We start from the raw sequence: 17,036 nt of genomic DNA on the forward strand, positions 1-17,036 counted from the left end.
ACACATTTAGACTATTGTTTTATCATGATAACATTATCTATGATATTTGTTATGATTTGATTTATTATTTATTTGGTCTGAACTAGCTGATCCATCTCTCTCAGTGAACTCTCATTTAGTCATATCTACAATATAGATGTTACCACTGTTAAAACACTCTAATAGAACGTTCAAGACAACGTGACACCATCAGCTAAACTTTATACCAAGAGTTGAAGCATCTAATGTTTCATAAAAGAACACAACATTACCTCGCTGAGCATCATTAGCACAGCTGCAATAGACACATTCCAAAATTACGTCAGTACCATAGCAACAGACTGATGATCACAGCTTGGCTACTCGCTTCCATCATCACCCTGTTCACCAACCGCGTATCGCCAAGTATACAACAAAATACGTGCTGTGTTTGACTTGTAGTCGCTTGCCGTCGATTATACTCACTACACAAACCTTCCTTACGAATTAATTAGAATACAGGTGCATTAATTAGAAATAATCAATTGTAAGGTGCTGATCGATGCTGATACATCATCAAGAAAAACTGGATACAATTCGTAGCAGCAGATGTACAGGAGATGTGATAAGAGAGAGATCTGGTGTAATCCCAGTCATTCATCTAGTCACAAAGCTGAGGGATGTGTGTTTTGTACAACTTGTTGAGATTACCTGGCTACTCTGTTCTTGCACAGGTACCATACTTCTTCAGTGTATTTATTTATCAGCTAATTGATGTAATATGTACCGGTGTAATATGAACACCTTAAGACCTGTGAAATATGGATACGTCATGGTGCAGGCCTGCCAACCTAGGAAACAGAAAAACCTAGAAACTTGTTCTTGACATCCAGAATGGACTACTATATCTGCACATTATTATAGGCAGACACAGCAAGTTGTAACAGCTCCCATGTCCATACAATGGGCAGATAGGTCACCTTTATTTGCCATGTATCACATATACACATAACCCCACCAGTAAGGGCTACAGGGTGTATGTAGGACATTAGGTGAGGATTTTGTCAACTTGCAAGAGTGACAGTTGTACTACTGGGGTATTAGGGTTTTCAAATCTCCCACTAATCCTTACTGGAGTCATGGAATTAAGATTCACAAGTTGTGTGTATGAGCTCATGTGAGCCATATCCTGTACATGTGACTACATGTTTTATTAATTTTTAATTGTTAAATGTAGAGTTGATGTCCCAAGACTTTTGTCTGTCAATACACCTCTAATCTCCCAGTTTATCTCATATGAGGTTACAAATGATAGACACATAAGAGGTATATACTTCAGAACCTCAACAACATTATGTGTTATAGTGTAATATGAATCAACCAATAGTGTCCTGATTATCAAGGTGTCCTGATTATCAAGGTGTCCTTACTATCAAGGTGTCCTGATTATCAAGGTGTCCTGATTATCAAGGTGTCCTGATTATCAAGGTGTCGTGATTGTCAAGGTGTCCTGATTATCAAGGTGTCCTGATTATCGAGGTATCCTGATTATCAAGGTCTCCTGATTGTCAAGGTCTCCTGATTATCAAGGTCTCCTGATTATCAAGGTGTCTTGATTGTCAAGGTCTCCTGATTATCAAGGTGTCCTGATTATCGAGGTATCCTGATTATCAAGGTCTCCTGATTGTCAAGGTCTCCTGATTGTCAAGGTCTCCTGATTGTCAAGGTCTCCTGATTATCAAGGTCTCCTGATTATCAAGGTCTCCTGATTATCAAGGTCTCCTGATTATTAAGGTCTCCTGATTATCAAGGTCTCCTGATTATCAAGGTCTCCTGATTATCAAGGTGTCCTGATTATCAAAGTGTCCTGATTATCAAGGTGTCCTTATTATCAAGGTGTCCTGATTATCAACGTCAGTTTATATACTAAGGGATACTTTGGGACCTTAACTAAGTGTCTGGATTACCGTACGGAGGGAAACTTTGGAGGGGGGAAAATTTGGCGAATCAAGCAAAATATCACTGTTGGCGAAATAAAATTTGGCGAATTGTTAGCAAAGCGCACGCCGTATTGAATTATTAGATCACTTAATTTTTTTTTTTTTAATCTCCCGGGCTGGATGTACTGCCATTGCCCTCGCCCTTGCCTACCACCCCCAGCACCAAGGAGCAAGTGTGCTGGACAACTGAAAGGGGGACAATTAAAAGTCCCTAGGGCCAGCAATATGGCCCATTTCCGGGGAAGCATTGTTGGAACGATGAAGGATGGATCGTGTTCCCCGGATGCACATTGTAGCAGAACGAAGCAATGAAAATGACAATGTGCAGCGAATCCACGCCAGAGTGCCACTATAAGATGTTGAGCTGCGGCGAGAAAGCATGTCGGCCAGACAACGATAGAATGTTAGTGCTTCTCCTCCCATTCCACCGGTTGTGGAAAATACTAAAGCCAGTAAAGGGGTAAAGGAAGCCTGTTCCACCTCCCGGACACGTTCGCCATACTCTCGCTTCTTCTGTAATTCATGACGGCGATATACAGATGGTATGCTGGAGTTACGGTAACTTGGTGCATTAGGGTGAAACACCCTTACGTCAAGAAAGGCACTTTGTCGCCGTCCCCAGAAACCACGTGCATGAATATCTGCCCTGGCATCATCCTGTCGGTTCGCAGACTTGGGAGTGATTACTTCACCACTGAGGGGCTGTAAGGGAGGCTCAGTAGCAACATCTGAACACACCCTTGTCACTAATCACTGTGCCTGAAGCGAGAACTAGAGTGTCACGCCTCTCAGCGATTCGCCGCCTGGAGTCAGCTACCAACTAAAAGGTAATACTATATAGACAGTAGATCTACACCATCTGGAATAGCGAATATCGTACTTAACATGGTAGGACTCGCTATACTTGTCATTCCCGTTTCGAGGTGAAGTTTGAGGATACCACGTGTACAGTAACTAGCTACCTAGTGAGGTAGTCGAGGCAGGCTTGGCTCTAGCGTAATGCCTGGCCCACTATCCCTTGGTCGAGTAGAAAATTGATTAGTTCGAGGCTTGGTTTGCTATTTTCTTCGCCACCAAAATATTTGGATGGGAAAAATTTGGCGAATTCATGGTCAATCGCCAAATTCGCCAAATTTTAACGGCGCCAAAGTTTCCCTCCATACGGTATGTAGGTGTCCTCAAGTGTCCACATTAACAGTTCCAGTGGATCAAATTTTAACTCACCTGAATTGTTTGATGCAAATTAACAGTGATCACTTTCTTCATACAAGTTTTGATCATTTGAGAAGTGAATGTCCACATTAACGGGTTCCTGTATGTTTCATATTGACCATATAAGGAGGTGTTCTGTTGTGTTGTTTGTATAACATTTGTCGTAACATTTTTGAAGGTTAAAAAATGACATTACTGAAGTGAGAACCAGTAATGAAAAGTTGAAGGTGTGTGTTCATCAGAAAGAGTCACAATTAACAGAAAAGAACAAACAGTTTAAACACATGAGGTTAGTAACATTATTATGTAAGTCACTACTGTTAAATGTGTTTCTGTTTGTAGGGAAATGTTTAATGAAAGACTTCAAATTCAAACATCTAATTTGTTAAGTGTTAAAAGAGACATTTCTACTGCTCGTAATCAATTACAGTCTCTTTCAAGAGAGCAATGTGATTCCATCTCTTCTGTGACAGCAAAAATTAAACTGACGTTAACAAAAAATCAGTCAATTTTGTTGGAGAGAATATCTCAGCTGTCCACCCAGTATGACCTGCTCTGGCAAGTCAAACAAAACATGGACAGTGAGAATAAAAGACTTGTGGACTCCATTAAAGAGAGTGAATCTCAACTGAACCAAAAAACAGAAGAGGACAAAATTGTAATGTCACAATTGAGAAGGGAAATTTATGGTAAAGCAGTTTTGTTTTGTGTTGTGTCTACTGTACACATCTACACTACACTCAGACATATTGTGTATGTACATGTGCTCTTAATCAGACATTACATTACAACCTGTACTTCAACTAAGACCATATTTTGCAGTAGCAACTTATTTTGTGTGAACTTTTCACTTGCGTCCCACACTATTATGTATGGTACACCTGAGAATTACAAATAGTAGCTGTGTTCTGTACCATAGAAAATTCTTTGCTGTGTCATTTATATCCCAACTCAACATATACTGTAAGTTTACTTGGTCCTGTTGTGTAAATGTTTGTTCCCATGTTCTACAGATCTCAAGGAACAACTGACTCAGTCCAGTAGTGATTTGGCAGCTGAAAAACTTGCAAAGAGAACTTGGAGCTCAAGTTGAGGTATATATGTAGTGGCCTTTGTATTGAAAACACTACTGAATTGTGAACAACCGTTACATTATCACAAATTAGTAGAGCTATAGTCATAGCCAAGTAACCTATAGGCTTAATAAGAGATAGCTGCAATAAATTTCTCACTGGGGAATGTTATAGTTGGCTGATTAGGGTCTTTAGACTACACATTAACAACTCCCTAAATTAAAAACACCTAATATCAAACAGTACGGTAGTACTGTTTAATAGGGATCCCCCAAAAGTGAAACATGCCACCTAAAGATATGTGATGAAAATCACCTTTACAGACTAATATTAGTCATCTAACATCAAATACAGCATTAAAAACAAGGAACACGTACAGGCAGCTGGATATAGAATTTTAAGAAACTCAATTTTCTTGTTTGACTACCTGCCTGCCTGCTAGCCTGCCTGACCACAGTTGCAAAGCTGGAGGCCAAACAAAGCAGTGCACGGCCACCATTTTATACCACAATAACAAACTAACTAGTGGGATATGCCTTTTGGGGTTCCAACGAGTGTGTGCCCTCTTCATCTTGTCTGTCCTTTATCTTCAATCAGGCTGTTCATCTTCTTGTTGCAATAAAAACCATATCAAGGCGTTAAGTTTCCGTACCAACACCTTTCTTGAGCAGCATACTTAGACACCACGAAATTATTTAAAGCACTTACGCTTGGTAGATACCAATAACTTCACGATAGGTACGAGACAACGCCCATTATATACCATTGATTAAGAATGATTGAGCATGGGGACAGTAATCTATTTACCTGATCACAATGAAACATCCCATTATTATTATTATTGGTCTGGCATATTTGTAATGCGAAAATTTGAAATTATGCATGCCCCCTGGTAGTTGGTTAAGGCTGATTTGAGATACTCTAATACAACAGTCACCCTAATAGAACAGTCACACTGGTATAGTTGTATGCTATAACAAAACACCAAACAAGCAAACTAGTAGAAGAGATCCAAACAAAATAAAGTAAGAATGAATGACAGTATTACAGCATAGCTTGATGGGAAAATTACTACTTTGGCATTGAACAAAATGGTTGTTAAAACAAAGGGATTTTCCTAATGAGTTATGCTGTAATACTCATTCATCTCTTACTTCACTACTTTCATTGCTTGGATCCTACTTTATTAACAATTTCTAATATAGATGTATACCATCCTAGAAGGTTCCCAAGTATCTGTGTGTCGTTCTCTTTTGTAGGACAGTGAAGGGAGACAATTCTAAACTTACCAAATTGTTATCAGATAAATCATCTGAGCATGCAAAAGAAAAAGAAAGGTAATAGAACTCTCTCTAGTTCTTAAACACAGCTTGTGAAAGTTGTTTATTCTTTAGGCTCCAATTGATGGCTAGTCTGCTAGAAGCTAAACTACAGTCAGCTGAAGCAGAGTTGGCTATCATTCAGTCAGAGTAGAGTGACGCCATTCAGACTCATCTCAGTAACACAATGGTATAATGTCTTTGTACTTGTGCAGGCTGCATACACGCATGTGTGAGTGTGTGTAGTGTGTGTGTGTGTTGTGCGTACACGCATGTGTGTAGTGTGTAGCGCGCATGTGTGAGTGTGTGTAGTGTGTGTGTGCATACACGCATGTGTGTAGTGTGTGTGTGTGTTGTGCGTACATGCATGTGTGTAGTGTGTAGCGCGCGCACGTGTGTGTGTGCATGCACGCATGTGTGAGTGTGTGTAGTGTGTGTGTAGCGCACGTGTGTGTGTGTAGCGCACGTGTGTGTGTGTGTAGCGCACGTGTGTGTGTGTGGTGTGTGTGTCAGGGGCGGATCTAGGATTTATAAAAGGGGGGGGCTAAGTCAAGGTACTAATCTCTTGGGTAGAGGTGTGCGAAGCATGCTGGAACTAGGGGGGTCTGGGGGCATGCCCCCCCAGGAAATTTTGAAAAATTGATGCTAAAATACTGCAATTTGGAGACATTTCCACATAAAATCCCTAATATTTTCTGCCTGTAGATATTTTATATACTGCCTTTAGATTATAGGTATGGCTCTCTGAAGCATTTTGCTAATGGAAAAGTTTGGGTAGGTACAGACAACCAAGAATAGGTGCATGTTAGAATAATAATGTTGAAAGTGGAAAATTTTGAAATTTGAACAATACAAGATTGAATTGAGAGCATTTTCAATGGTAATTGTGTACCTGAATTAAATATTGCCATACATATTAACTACACAAGTAGATGAATGAAGCCCTTTAAACAGACCAATGCACTTCATTGTATGTATAGGTGCAGGCAGATTTGGAAAAATTCCATAACAGAACCAACTACATGTTTCCAGTGAATGTTCTATTAGAGTAGTTAGCTGACTGCTCTATTAGAGTATCTCGATCTTGTACACCTCCAATGCTGATCCGGGTCCTTGTTGCATAAACTTTAGCATAAATCCACTGATAATACCTTGGAAAGATGTTTATAAGGTGGTTTTATGAGTATTTGTATTATTAGTGATCATATAATTATGCTAAGACAAAATTTCATTATAATACTCAGCATATTGATCAAGTAAAGCCTAAATATGAAGGGGGGGGGGGGGGGCTTCAGCCCCCAAAGCCCTCCCCCTGAATCCGCCCCTGTGTGTGTTTATTGCAACTACATGTGTGGACCACAAATACAGTATCTTGTATACAATAGACAAGAGGGACTATTGACTGTATTGTATTGTTGTATGGTGTAGGTGGAGCACTTACAGAACACAGTCCATTTGGAGTGCAAGGAGAGGATTGAGTTAACTGAGGCTCTGGAGCAGGCAAGAGAGCAACTACTAACTTACAAAGTGAAGGACAAGACACACCCCATAAGTGCTAACCCCACCCCCACAACAGAATCACCATGGCAACACAATGTCCAGTTTAAATCATAGCCGACAGCGTATTGCACAAGTAACAGGACGAGTGAGCAAGAGTGACTACAGACATTCTAAAAGTGGACGCTTTTAGTTGTACGTATTGTGTGTTTGTCTCATTACAACCATATTTCATTTATAATTTACTAATGATTTAGAGAAGTATGACAGTCTGATCCAAGAACATTTCCAGTTTTGATAACCATACATGGTCTGTGGTAACTGTAGCATTAGTTGACCCACTTTTGTTATCTGCTACAGTGACATGTAACGGAATATTTTCTTTTTCTTTTAGCTATGGGAAACTACAGCTATACTTGTAATAAATGACAAAACATTGTCCAGGCACAAAATTATTACTCATGTTGTGGTTGAACACCTGCTATCACAAAGTGAGTGATATCTGGAAGCAGCTTTGAAGAATTAGTGAACTGAAAGATATAGTGACTATATGGGATTGGAGTTTCAGTAGAATAACAATTACACATGACCAGCACTACATGGGCATGACATTATTGACTTTTAGGTCATTTATTGTTAATTTTATGTTTCAGATCAGGAAAGTTAGCCTAAACCAATGTGGGAGGGTAGCTCATAATTCATTACAATTGTACAGGCACCTGACTGTTTTATTAGAGTTAGCTGAATGTTCTATTAGAGTATTTTGATCTGTTGATCACTATTCTGCCATCTCTTAAGAAGTCAAACAGTCAAAGCCCTGACTCTTTAGCCCTTCTAGCCTACCTTTCTCTCTGCCTAGCAGAGTAAACAAGTTAGTTTATTACTTCCATATAATCATTAAACATTGAGATGATGGAATAATGGTGAATAATTATATGATGTCATAATAATGACCAAATTTGGATGAGACAGCAATGCAGGTGGGGGAAATATAAAACTAACAATAAGTGGTCTTAACTGGCTGAAGGGTGCTCTGTACAGTTTGTGTAAGGAGATGGTGAAACAGGTTATATCTTTTACATTGATGGAAATAATTATTATGGTTGTTAATTGGTGTTTGGCTTATTACTGAATCTTTAGCACCTGTGCATCAGGTAACAGGCACGCCCCTTGCTATTCTATACCCCCATGTTTAAAATGTGTAGAACTAGTTTGCCATTTTTCACCCAAAAGGTATGAAATTTTTGATGGGTTACTGTAGCAGTTTTTTGATAGCAACTTCGGATGACAAATAGCATGGAAGTGAAACGAAAGATTGGTGGCAGTGTCAAACTAGAAGTTGAGTATCTGATGATTGATCTTGAGACAAAAATAAAACACACAATAGTTTGTACTGTTTTGTATATATATAGTGTATTGTATCATGAAAGTATCAAGGCTTTATGTGTAAACTGTATGACTAGTTCTAGTTTAAAGGGAAAATTATAACTTGTATTCTACAGCAAATTAGCAGTTGGGTTTGGACTAAAGTGTGCTCTAGTGATAGCTTTGATTATATCCAGTAAGAAAATACAGTGTATTTGCCCAAATCATTTGTGAGTTATGGTATTTCATGGGAGCCGTACATGAACTCTACAGAGCACCCTTAAGGCAATCTTATTCAAAAATTAGCTTTTTTTTCATTGTAAAATAATTTTAGTATGGAGGTACTTGTACGAAAATTTCTTACATGAAATTTTTTTTTGCACATGATCGAACTACTCTAATAGAGCAGTCATTCACATAAATCATACGAAAATATTATTTTTATCACAAAATTTTTTTGCACGAAAATAGCGAATTACAGTACCTAAGAGAAAATAGCTAGCTATCACAGACTGTGGATCTTGTGGTACTTTTCTGTTTAAATTTCATGAATAGCCCAAAATTACTGTTTGTGTAGCCCCCAAATAAGCAAAATCATACACTTCTCCACAATGAAACTGTCCATATAGAAATAGTACTCCTCATGTCATGTATTTGTACCATCACAGATTTGACCTTGGTAATCTTAATTGTCATTCTAACACAGAAAATTGATCATTTCTGTCTTTAATTCCCTGAGGCAATAATTAACTTGCTAGAATGTGGTATCAAAATAAAAGTGTTGTTGAAAGAAACAACTTTGAAGTCAATATAAAAATCACAATCACTAAAACCTTTTAATACCTTAGACCGTGCAAAGTTAATTGTATGATTCTGGTACTACCAATTGACCAGGTGACCAGGCTTGTTTTTTTTTGCAACTTTTTGATGTGGTACACTACATTTATAGCAGTAGATGGAATTACACTGTGTACAGGAAAAACAAAGTTGATGTATCTTTATAAGAAAAGAGTGTGTACAAGACATGAAAACTTTAAACAGATATAAAATATTATTATGATGATCGCACAATTTATTCAGCAACCAGAAACATATAATTAACTTTTCGTGGCCTCATACTGCTACACCCCCAACTGTACACATTCATGTATGGCCACCACTACACAAACTACAAAAGATTCTACATTAAAATCAGTATTTTGGTGTTATTGGTATCTGAGAATTATTACTAATATACAATAAATACTCCCCATTGATAGGCTCCTAATTTTTAAATGAAGTTTCTAACTGACGTTTGTCATATACGGTGCATTGAAGAACCAAGGTTGCTACACTACATTGTAAACCACATGAAGAACAGTCCAGTAGCACAGTGTGCAATTAAGCATGCAAGTTCAATAGCAGGATTTTAGAAATCATAAACAAAAAAATTGAGGGTAGGATTTATATTGACACTATTGACTGTTCTATTAGAGTATTTTAGCTTTTATTGTGTCTGCTTTCTGGAAACAGACTTATAATTATACATAAGTGTGTTGAAGTACACTGAGAACTTGGGAAGACACTGGGATAATGAGAACTTGAGAACTTGGGAAGACACTGGGGGTAATGTGAGACCATGTTATTGCCTTGTTGGCTTGGAGTGTCTGGTAAAGTGAGGAATGGGTGAATTATGTGCGTGTTCTATGTCATTGTGGTCCATCTAGAGCTCATAGGGACATGTAATTTGGTCTGGAGTTCTTCATTACAACCAACACCCATCCATTTTGTACCACAGGCATTTCCCACCCAACCATCCCCTCCCACCCTTTTGTGAGGACATGTGGTCCAGCAACACCTCTATCTAAAATGGTGAGAAATTGTAGAATTTGCTGCTAGAAAAGCCATCATAAAAATGTCTTCATCTTAGGGAAATTTCACCTGTGTAGCTGCTGAGTTATATGAAATACCATTCATCATGGAATTTGTTACCAAAAGCAAAATCAGGTCACCTTTATTGAACTTGTTAACGTACTTAAGTTATAAATCTCAATTTACTCCATGCATATAAGGAAGCCTTGAAAGTCCACACAGTTTTGTAAAATCTCCTTGTTGTGTAATAAAACTAAAGGAGTTATGAAACCATGAATATTCGCTGATACATTTTAACCATATATGGTAGTGTAAATATAATGGCAGAAGTCAGGTAATGGTGTCCAATGCACAGTTACATGTCACATAATAGCTGACCAGTTGATCTAATATAGCTATATACAAAGTGTTTGATTTCTTTTATTCATAAGAAGTTTAAGTGAACATATAGGTAGCTACACGTAATTTAAGCAATTTAATGCCATCAAATTTAATGCACTGATTTCAACAAATAGTTACAAGATGACAAAACACTCTAATAGAACGCTCATATATTACACGGTGGTTACTTATTAAATACTCTAACAGAACGTTCACACGAAATGAGTAATGAGTTAATATTGAAGTTTCTCACCTGATGGATTTGGCTCCTCCTTCCAGGATCAACTCATGGTCGCTACTCGTAGCCAGCTCAACACTTCCTTCAGGTAAGGTAGAACCAGTGACTAGCTATAGCCCGCGGACTCGTTGCGCGTGAAGATAGCTAAGCAATAAGAAGCGATGCTGCTACATCAGCTTAAAGTTATAAAGACAATTAAGCGCATGTAGCGCTTATTGTAAAAGGGCGGGATAGTTGTTACCTTCCAGCTGCTATTTAGTCGTTGCTAGGGCGTGTAAAGTTGACAGTTGAAATTGTGTTGAGTCGGTAGAGTAGACTTAGCTAACTCAGTTTTGGTTGAAAGCTAGTAAAAAGGCCAGTAGAAATAAAGTTTTCCAATAGGCGTTCTTTTAAAATACTTTTCGCTGGCAGCGGCGCCTTTTCATAGCTTAGAACCGCTTTTTCAAAACTTAGAACTAGCCGGCTGGCTGAGCCGCGCTGACTACTGACCCCCGCCACCAGTTTATATCCTATGAGACTCCCAGAAAACTAAATTAGGATGTGGAATAATTGTTTTACTCTCAGCTATGAAAAATTTTATTACCAAGTGCTTTGTTACTATAGCTAGCTGGCCACTGAGTAGTTAGAGTAATAACTTAGGCTACTAGCTAGGTCTATTAGCTAGTCATGATAGTGTGTTACTAGTTGAATACTAATTTGTTACCTAGTTAGTTAGTGTAGCTTAATAGTCAGTTAGTTTACTGACCTGTTAGCTAGTTAGTGTATTAGGTAGGCTATTATGTTGTTGGTTGGTGTTGTTGTTACCTGCAGCTGGAGCAGCTATAAAGTGAGTCTATGTTGTGTAATGTAAACTCAGAGGTGGAGACTGAGCATTGTTCAACTGAAGTTTGGAAAATGTTTGTTTGCGTTGCGAAAAATTATTGCAGCTCTGGCTTTGTTGCCAACTGAAAAATTGCTTACTTTTGAAGTTTCGTGCTGAAAACCACCTTTGCTAGCTGAGAAAATTTGCTAGAAAAAATTTTAGGTTTTCATTGTAAACGTTAAATATCCGGAAAACTACACAGCTGAGTTCTTTTCTTCAAATTTGCAATTTTTCTTGTATACCCCTAATATCCGGACATTACCGGTGTCACCACATGAAGTGTTTCTTGTAAGTGTTAAAATGGCTGACCTCCTAGCTGTGTAGCCAACTAACCAGTTAAGCTATGGCTGGAGTTGGTGTAGTGTTACCATGCAGCAGCCGGCTAGTTTGATCCATTCTGCTCTACTCCATCTCTGAGCAACTGTCACAAGGGAAGCTAGTCTGGTAACATATTCTAACAAGTCCACACATTCCCATTTCTGCCCACATCCTTTAATGGAAGTGACACAAAATTTTCATTATGGCTATTTCCACCTCATGGGTTTGTAAATCTGCAAAATTTTCATTATTGTATTAGTGAGTTTGTTGAAGTGTCTTGCTCAAGGTTTTCAGCCATACTGAATAATAACCACCCGCCATCATCATTTTATGAAATGTTTGAAATGACAATCAACTTGGTTTGGTGTTAAATAAAACAATTCTTATCAACTTTTACAATAAAATAACAACACGTGTGTGGCGGGATAATAGTTGTAAAATAGTACAACAACATAAACTAAACTGAACTACTAAAAGTGTTAGTAGAACTTAACTGTTAGCTTCTCTCGTATTCCTTGACTTCTTCTCTTTGTGTTGATTTCTTGTTCTATTGATCTAATCCTGTCCTCAATTGCTGGAGGGTAACTGGGAACATGTAGCTCTTGTATTGTATTATTGCCCCTCAGGGCTTGTAAACATCTTGTCATGGCTTCCCCACTAATGGGGTTGCCCCTCATCACCAGCCCCACTAGTGACTTGTTGGTGGTTAGTAGTGTAATATCCTCAGCCACATCATCAGTAATGGCGTTGTGGCTAATGTCGAGCACCTTCAACTTGTTAGTATCCTTCACTGCAGTGAATAGTGTTCTTGCTGCAATGAAGGATAATGAGATATAGGACATGTACAGTCCTGTTAGCATAGAGGAGGGATGGGTCAACATGGTGTAGAGCTCTTCACTCTCCCCAATTGTGTGGTTATGACTAATCGACAACACTTCTACTTTGCAGCTGAGGGCAATGTCACTGACGAAGGAGGAGGATGAGTTGGTGAGGCCATTATCCCACAACGACAAGTTGGTGATCGTGACGTCATTGTTAATTAGGTGTTTGTGCAAAATGTGAAGGCCGCGATCTTGGATATAGCAGTGGGACAAGTAGAGCCACACTCACTGCTTGTGGGAAGAGGAGGTGAGGAAGAGTGACACACACTTGAGATCAGTAGCTGATAGTCTAGTGGGGCTAAGATCGATTTCTTTCTTATTGAAGATTTCTGCCTCTTCGATGGATTTACACATTCGATAGTCTCGTGCGTCATGGAAACAGCGGAACAGTCTGAAACATTTTAATTGCTCAAGAAGGAATTTGTTGGAAATGGCGATCTTGTCGTCTCCACCAGACAGGAATTTCTTGAAGGAGGATCGTTGTCCATTGCTAAGTGTGACATAAATGGAGAACATGTTCGCGTGAATATCGCTCCAGAATTGCTCGCGAAGAAGACGAAACTCTTCGTCTGGTCGAAGGTCAGTTATAATATAGTTAGCCGCTAGGTATTCCTGTATAGTTAAATGGAGGAAGTTAAATGTCGTTGTTTCTCCTGTTAGGCCGAAATGTTGTACAGCTTGTAGCAAACCAAACCCATTAATACCCTCAGGGGTAGCTATGACGTCTGGGCATGCAGCTTCGATCTCTTCATAAGTAAAAACTAGTTGGTTGTTATTGAGTGCTTGTAATGCTAACTTGGAAAGTTGTTTAACTATTTTACTGTATGGCTCTGGCAGGTCAGCTAGCTGCTTGATGTCATTTTTAAGTGGACAACCAGATTTGGCAAGATGTCGACAGATGGTGAGACAGATGAAGTGATGGTATATACTGGAAGAATCACTGGGAAGGGGAATACCCATTTTATACAGGAAAAGCAGGATTACTATGTTAAACGGCACCAAACAGAGGCTGCTGATAGTGAGATGGTCTTGCAAGTAGCGGGTAAGCTTTTCAATACTTTGTGGTTGTCCCTTTAAAGACTGTTCAATGTAGAGAGACTGTTCCTCCTTGGTGAAACCTAAGATGTCAACTTTGATGGTTGCTTGTTGTCGGAGGGACACTGAGGCATGTGGACGAGATGACACCACTAATCCACAGAGAGGTAAAATGTTACGATTTATAATCTCACCAATTAAACTGTTTTCTCGTAGATGTTCTGGAAACTCGTCAAAGCCATCGAAAAGAAAAAGTAGATGTTTTCCGCCATTTTCAAACAGGTAATCACTACATGCAGCCGCAATTTCTTTAGCTCTCCTGTCTCCCTTGCAGAATGACAGAAGAAGGTCACTGATTGATGTAGCTTGTTGAACAATGGGATCACGTAGACAGACTAATACTAACAGTGTAAATGTTTGTAACAATTGTTGTTTACCCCACCTGTAAGCTATTTCACGTAACAATACAGACTTGCCAATGCCTGGTGCACCCTCGATCATAATAAATTGTGGATCTTCTCGTTCTTCTAGGGGGGCTAAAATCTTTGTCACCTCTTTGGTCACTTTACTAACATGTGGAGCATGGTCATCTAGCTTAGTGTGGACTAACTGTTCAGTAGCTAGTGAAGTGACATCACCTTTGTGAACTAGTTTAGCAACTTCAACAGCTTGGTCCATCCTCTGTTGTCCTTCATGATGGACTAGCAGTAGTGGCGTAAAGCTGTGGGGTTGACCTGGTGGCCATGTATCCTTGTCAACCCTCAACCGTGCTTGTGCGTTAGTTGTGGCCACCCTGTTAGATAACATCGAGACTTCCTCACTCCTACAGGACAGACAACAAGGTATATCATGGAATACACTATATACTGTACCTTTGACAGTTAACTTGTCATGATGGACAGGCTGTACCTTGCTAGCTACATCTTCACCAGTCACAACTATAACAATACACTAACTAGCGTGTTACTACTACAATAGTCAGTCACCTTTCTCAGCAGCTTGATCACTGGACACAGCAGGTGACTGGATGACACTTAGGAGCTTATTCCAACTAGCAGAGGGCTCCACTTCAAGCCACTTCTCCAACATTTGATTACAGCACCATTTGACGTTAGTAGGATAACCAGCCTCTATACTCTTCAATTCTCCACTGGGTAGACCCAGTAGTGTTCCTATCACTTTCCAGTCTGCAGCATAATCTGGAGTGATGTATTGATAGAGATCCTTCAGTAGTGGAGTACTGGTAGCTGTAAGGAATAATAATTAATTATATTAACCAGAGACCAAATAATATCCGGATACTGGTACCGCCCACTCTTTGATTCTCGGGAGAAGTGTTTAACTACACGTACCATATTCCGCTGTTCTGAACTGTTCTAGTCCCTTTCCGTTACTCTGATCCATGAGTGAAAGATTACAGCAAAGCTGCGATCGTGATCGGTTTCGTTCCCGTTAATGTGGAGGGCGTGGCTTACAACTATCAGTAAAGACACGTGCACGCAACATGTCATACAATTCATGAGAGAATAACCACTCACCAGTTAATATTTCGTGTGATAACGCTCCAGTGATGATCACTCGAGTGGTTGCGCCACAAACGATTCTGCGAGATTTACAAATCTTTTCCTTATTTCAGTGAAATTTCTAACTTATTGATTTCTTCGGACAACGACAGCTGTCGGTACGCCGGGCGGTTCTTGGCAAAGGGAACGTATGGAGCAGTCAAAGTGAGATCAGGATTGTATAAGGAGTTGTAATAGATTTGATTTGATTGTTAACTGGTATGGATAGCTACCCTTTAATATTGTATGTTTATATGCCAATTATTTCATGCACACACAATCTTATAAACAGTACATGAGGTTGTTAAAAAGGCAGTACACCAACCCATACAAGTTCTTTTCGTAAAATGTGACTGCATCTGCGAAAACTGATCTTAGGCCTCTATTTGGTGATTATAAGTTTCTCATCCACTGCCCGCATCTGTCTTAGGCTACCGCATGATAAGGCCACTCCAATTGGTAATTATGTTTCTGGTCCACCGCCCGCATCCTTTTTTGGAGAATGTGAAATTTCAGAAATACATTTAGGTAATGCCCGCATCAAAATTGGGCTGCAACAAAAATACTAAATCAAACTGCTTAAGTATAATAATTTGCCTTTTAGCTATGTGTGAAAACCTGCAATAAATGGGCATAGTGCATAGTACAGATCAATATACTCTAATAGAACAGTCAGTAAATTACAATTCCCGGGTAATGGAACAGTAATAGGGCAACCCAATTTTTGACTCAGAAGGTTGCTATTGATGTTCAACATGGCAATGCTGCTTCTGTAATGGCAACAATTCCATCATCACAGGATTGGGCAGAGTTTGCCTCTCTGTCCATTGTTTGATCGTGAAGACCTTTTGTTGTATTATTGGTTTATATTATTTTTAAAGGCAGCTATATTCAATGATAAAAAAAGAAAATTTTGAAATCACAAAAGTACTCTAACTGAGCAGTCACTTCATTGTTGCTTTGTTGCTGAATTCCGCCTGCCCGCATCTAAGACTAAACTTCAAATGACCAGAAACATAAAAACAAATTGGAGTGGCCTAAGCCATTATTTACTCTGTGCATGCTCAGAAGAACACGTGATACCAAACCATCATAATTTTTATTGAAACACGATGATGTTTTTAAATTAACACTACAGTGTGCCAGGAGTGCCTTGGCAAATTGCTGCAGTGGATTCTATTTTCGACTGTTTTTCAAGTCAACTGAAATCCTGCTAGCTCGATAGAGCATGATTGCAATTAAAAAACCAATGTTAATTTGTGGGAGGAAAGAAGGAGAATTTGGACAAGGTCTGTACATCATTGTATTAATATTATAGTGGCCTAATGGTAATGCCCTCCTGCCCGCAGCATAATAATTAGAAAGACTGGATAAGAAACTAATAATCACCAAATAGGGGCCTTATCATCCAAGACAGAAAGTTCGATTTTTTTCACACAAACACAGTGAATGCACTATCAGATTTCACTGTCACAGTCAAGTGG

General features: G+C 39.1%; 2 protein-coding genes and 1 long non-coding RNA gene across 5 annotated transcripts; 2 read left to right on the forward strand and 1 right to left on the reverse strand.

Annotated features, from left to right (window-relative positions):
• The first annotated feature begins 465 nt into the window (after nucleotides 1-465).
• LOC136267731 (huntingtin-interacting protein 1-like) lies at nucleotides 466-7,315 on the forward strand. Of its 2 annotated transcripts, XR_010706727.1 has the most exons (7): nucleotides 466-692; nucleotides 3,349-3,459; nucleotides 3,513-3,859; nucleotides 4,184-4,264; nucleotides 5,503-5,580; nucleotides 5,638-5,752; nucleotides 6,991-7,315. XR_010706727.1 is itself a non-coding variant. In XM_066062890.1 (5 exons), the coding sequence occupies exons 2-4, from the start codon at nucleotides 3,455-3,457 to the stop codon at nucleotides 4,261-4,263; spliced, it is 432 nt and encodes a 143-aa protein (XP_065918962.1). In that variant the 5' UTR covers nucleotides 466-692; nucleotides 3,349-3,454; the 3' UTR covers nucleotide 4,264; nucleotides 6,991-7,315. The 2 variants fall into 2 exon arrangements, 1 of the variants encoding a protein (XP_065918962.1); XM_066062890.1 differs by lacking the exons at nucleotides 5,503-5,580; nucleotides 5,638-5,752.
• Nucleotides 7,316-11,143: 3,828 nt separating this feature from the next.
• Nucleotides 11,144-14,484, forward strand: LOC136266851 (uncharacterized). Of its 2 annotated transcripts, none has more exons than XR_010706323.1 (7): nucleotides 11,144-11,720; nucleotides 13,023-13,202; nucleotides 13,281-13,534; nucleotides 13,616-13,997; nucleotides 14,049-14,157; nucleotides 14,207-14,272; nucleotides 14,325-14,484. It is a non-coding gene; the product is annotated as an uncharacterized lncRNA (long non-coding RNA). The 2 variants fall into 2 exon arrangements; XR_010706324.1 differs by having other exon boundaries at nucleotides 13,023-13,061; nucleotides 13,118-13,534.
• Nucleotides 12,413-15,682, reverse strand: LOC136266850 (protein NLRC5-like). Its single transcript, XM_066061875.1, has 4 exons — nucleotides 15,529-15,682; nucleotides 15,343-15,467; nucleotides 14,977-15,237; nucleotides 12,413-14,928 (listed from the first exon to the last, which is right to left on the reverse strand). Exons 2-4 carry the CDS (start codon nucleotides 15,392-15,394, stop codon nucleotides 13,181-13,183), a joined length of 2,061 nt encoding a protein of 686 aa, XP_065917947.1. The 5' UTR covers nucleotides 15,395-15,467; nucleotides 15,529-15,682; the 3' UTR covers nucleotides 12,413-13,180.
• Nucleotides 15,683-17,036: the final 1,354 nt, after the last annotated feature.

The sequence above is a fragment of the Dysidea avara genome, chromosome 9 (genome assembly GCF_963678975.1).
Source record: "Dysidea avara chromosome 9, odDysAvar1.4, whole genome shotgun sequence".
In the NCBI taxonomy this organism is placed as follows: Eukaryota; Metazoa; Porifera; class Demospongiae; order Dictyoceratida; family Dysideidae; genus Dysidea; species Dysidea avara.

Excerpts from the sequence above, each read along its gene's own strand:
- LOC136266850 (XM_066061875.1), bottom strand. The coding sequence starts at position 15,394 with ATGGATCAGAGTAACGGAAAGGGACTAGAACAGTTCAGAACAGCGGAA. Across the intron at positions 15,238-15,342 it reads GTTCAGAACAGCGGAATATG|CTACCAGTACTCCACTACTG; the intron begins GTACGTGTAGTT and ends TATTCCTTACAG. Across the intron at positions 14,929-14,976 it reads TGATCAAGCTGCTGAGAAAG|TTGTGACTGGTGAAGATGTA; the intron begins GTGACTGACTAT and ends GTATTGTTATAG.
- LOC136267731 (XM_066062890.1), top strand. Across the intron at positions 3,860-4,183 it reads ATTGAGAAGGGAAATTTATG|ATCTCAAGGAACAACTGACT; the intron begins GTAAAGCAGTTT and ends CATGTTCTACAG.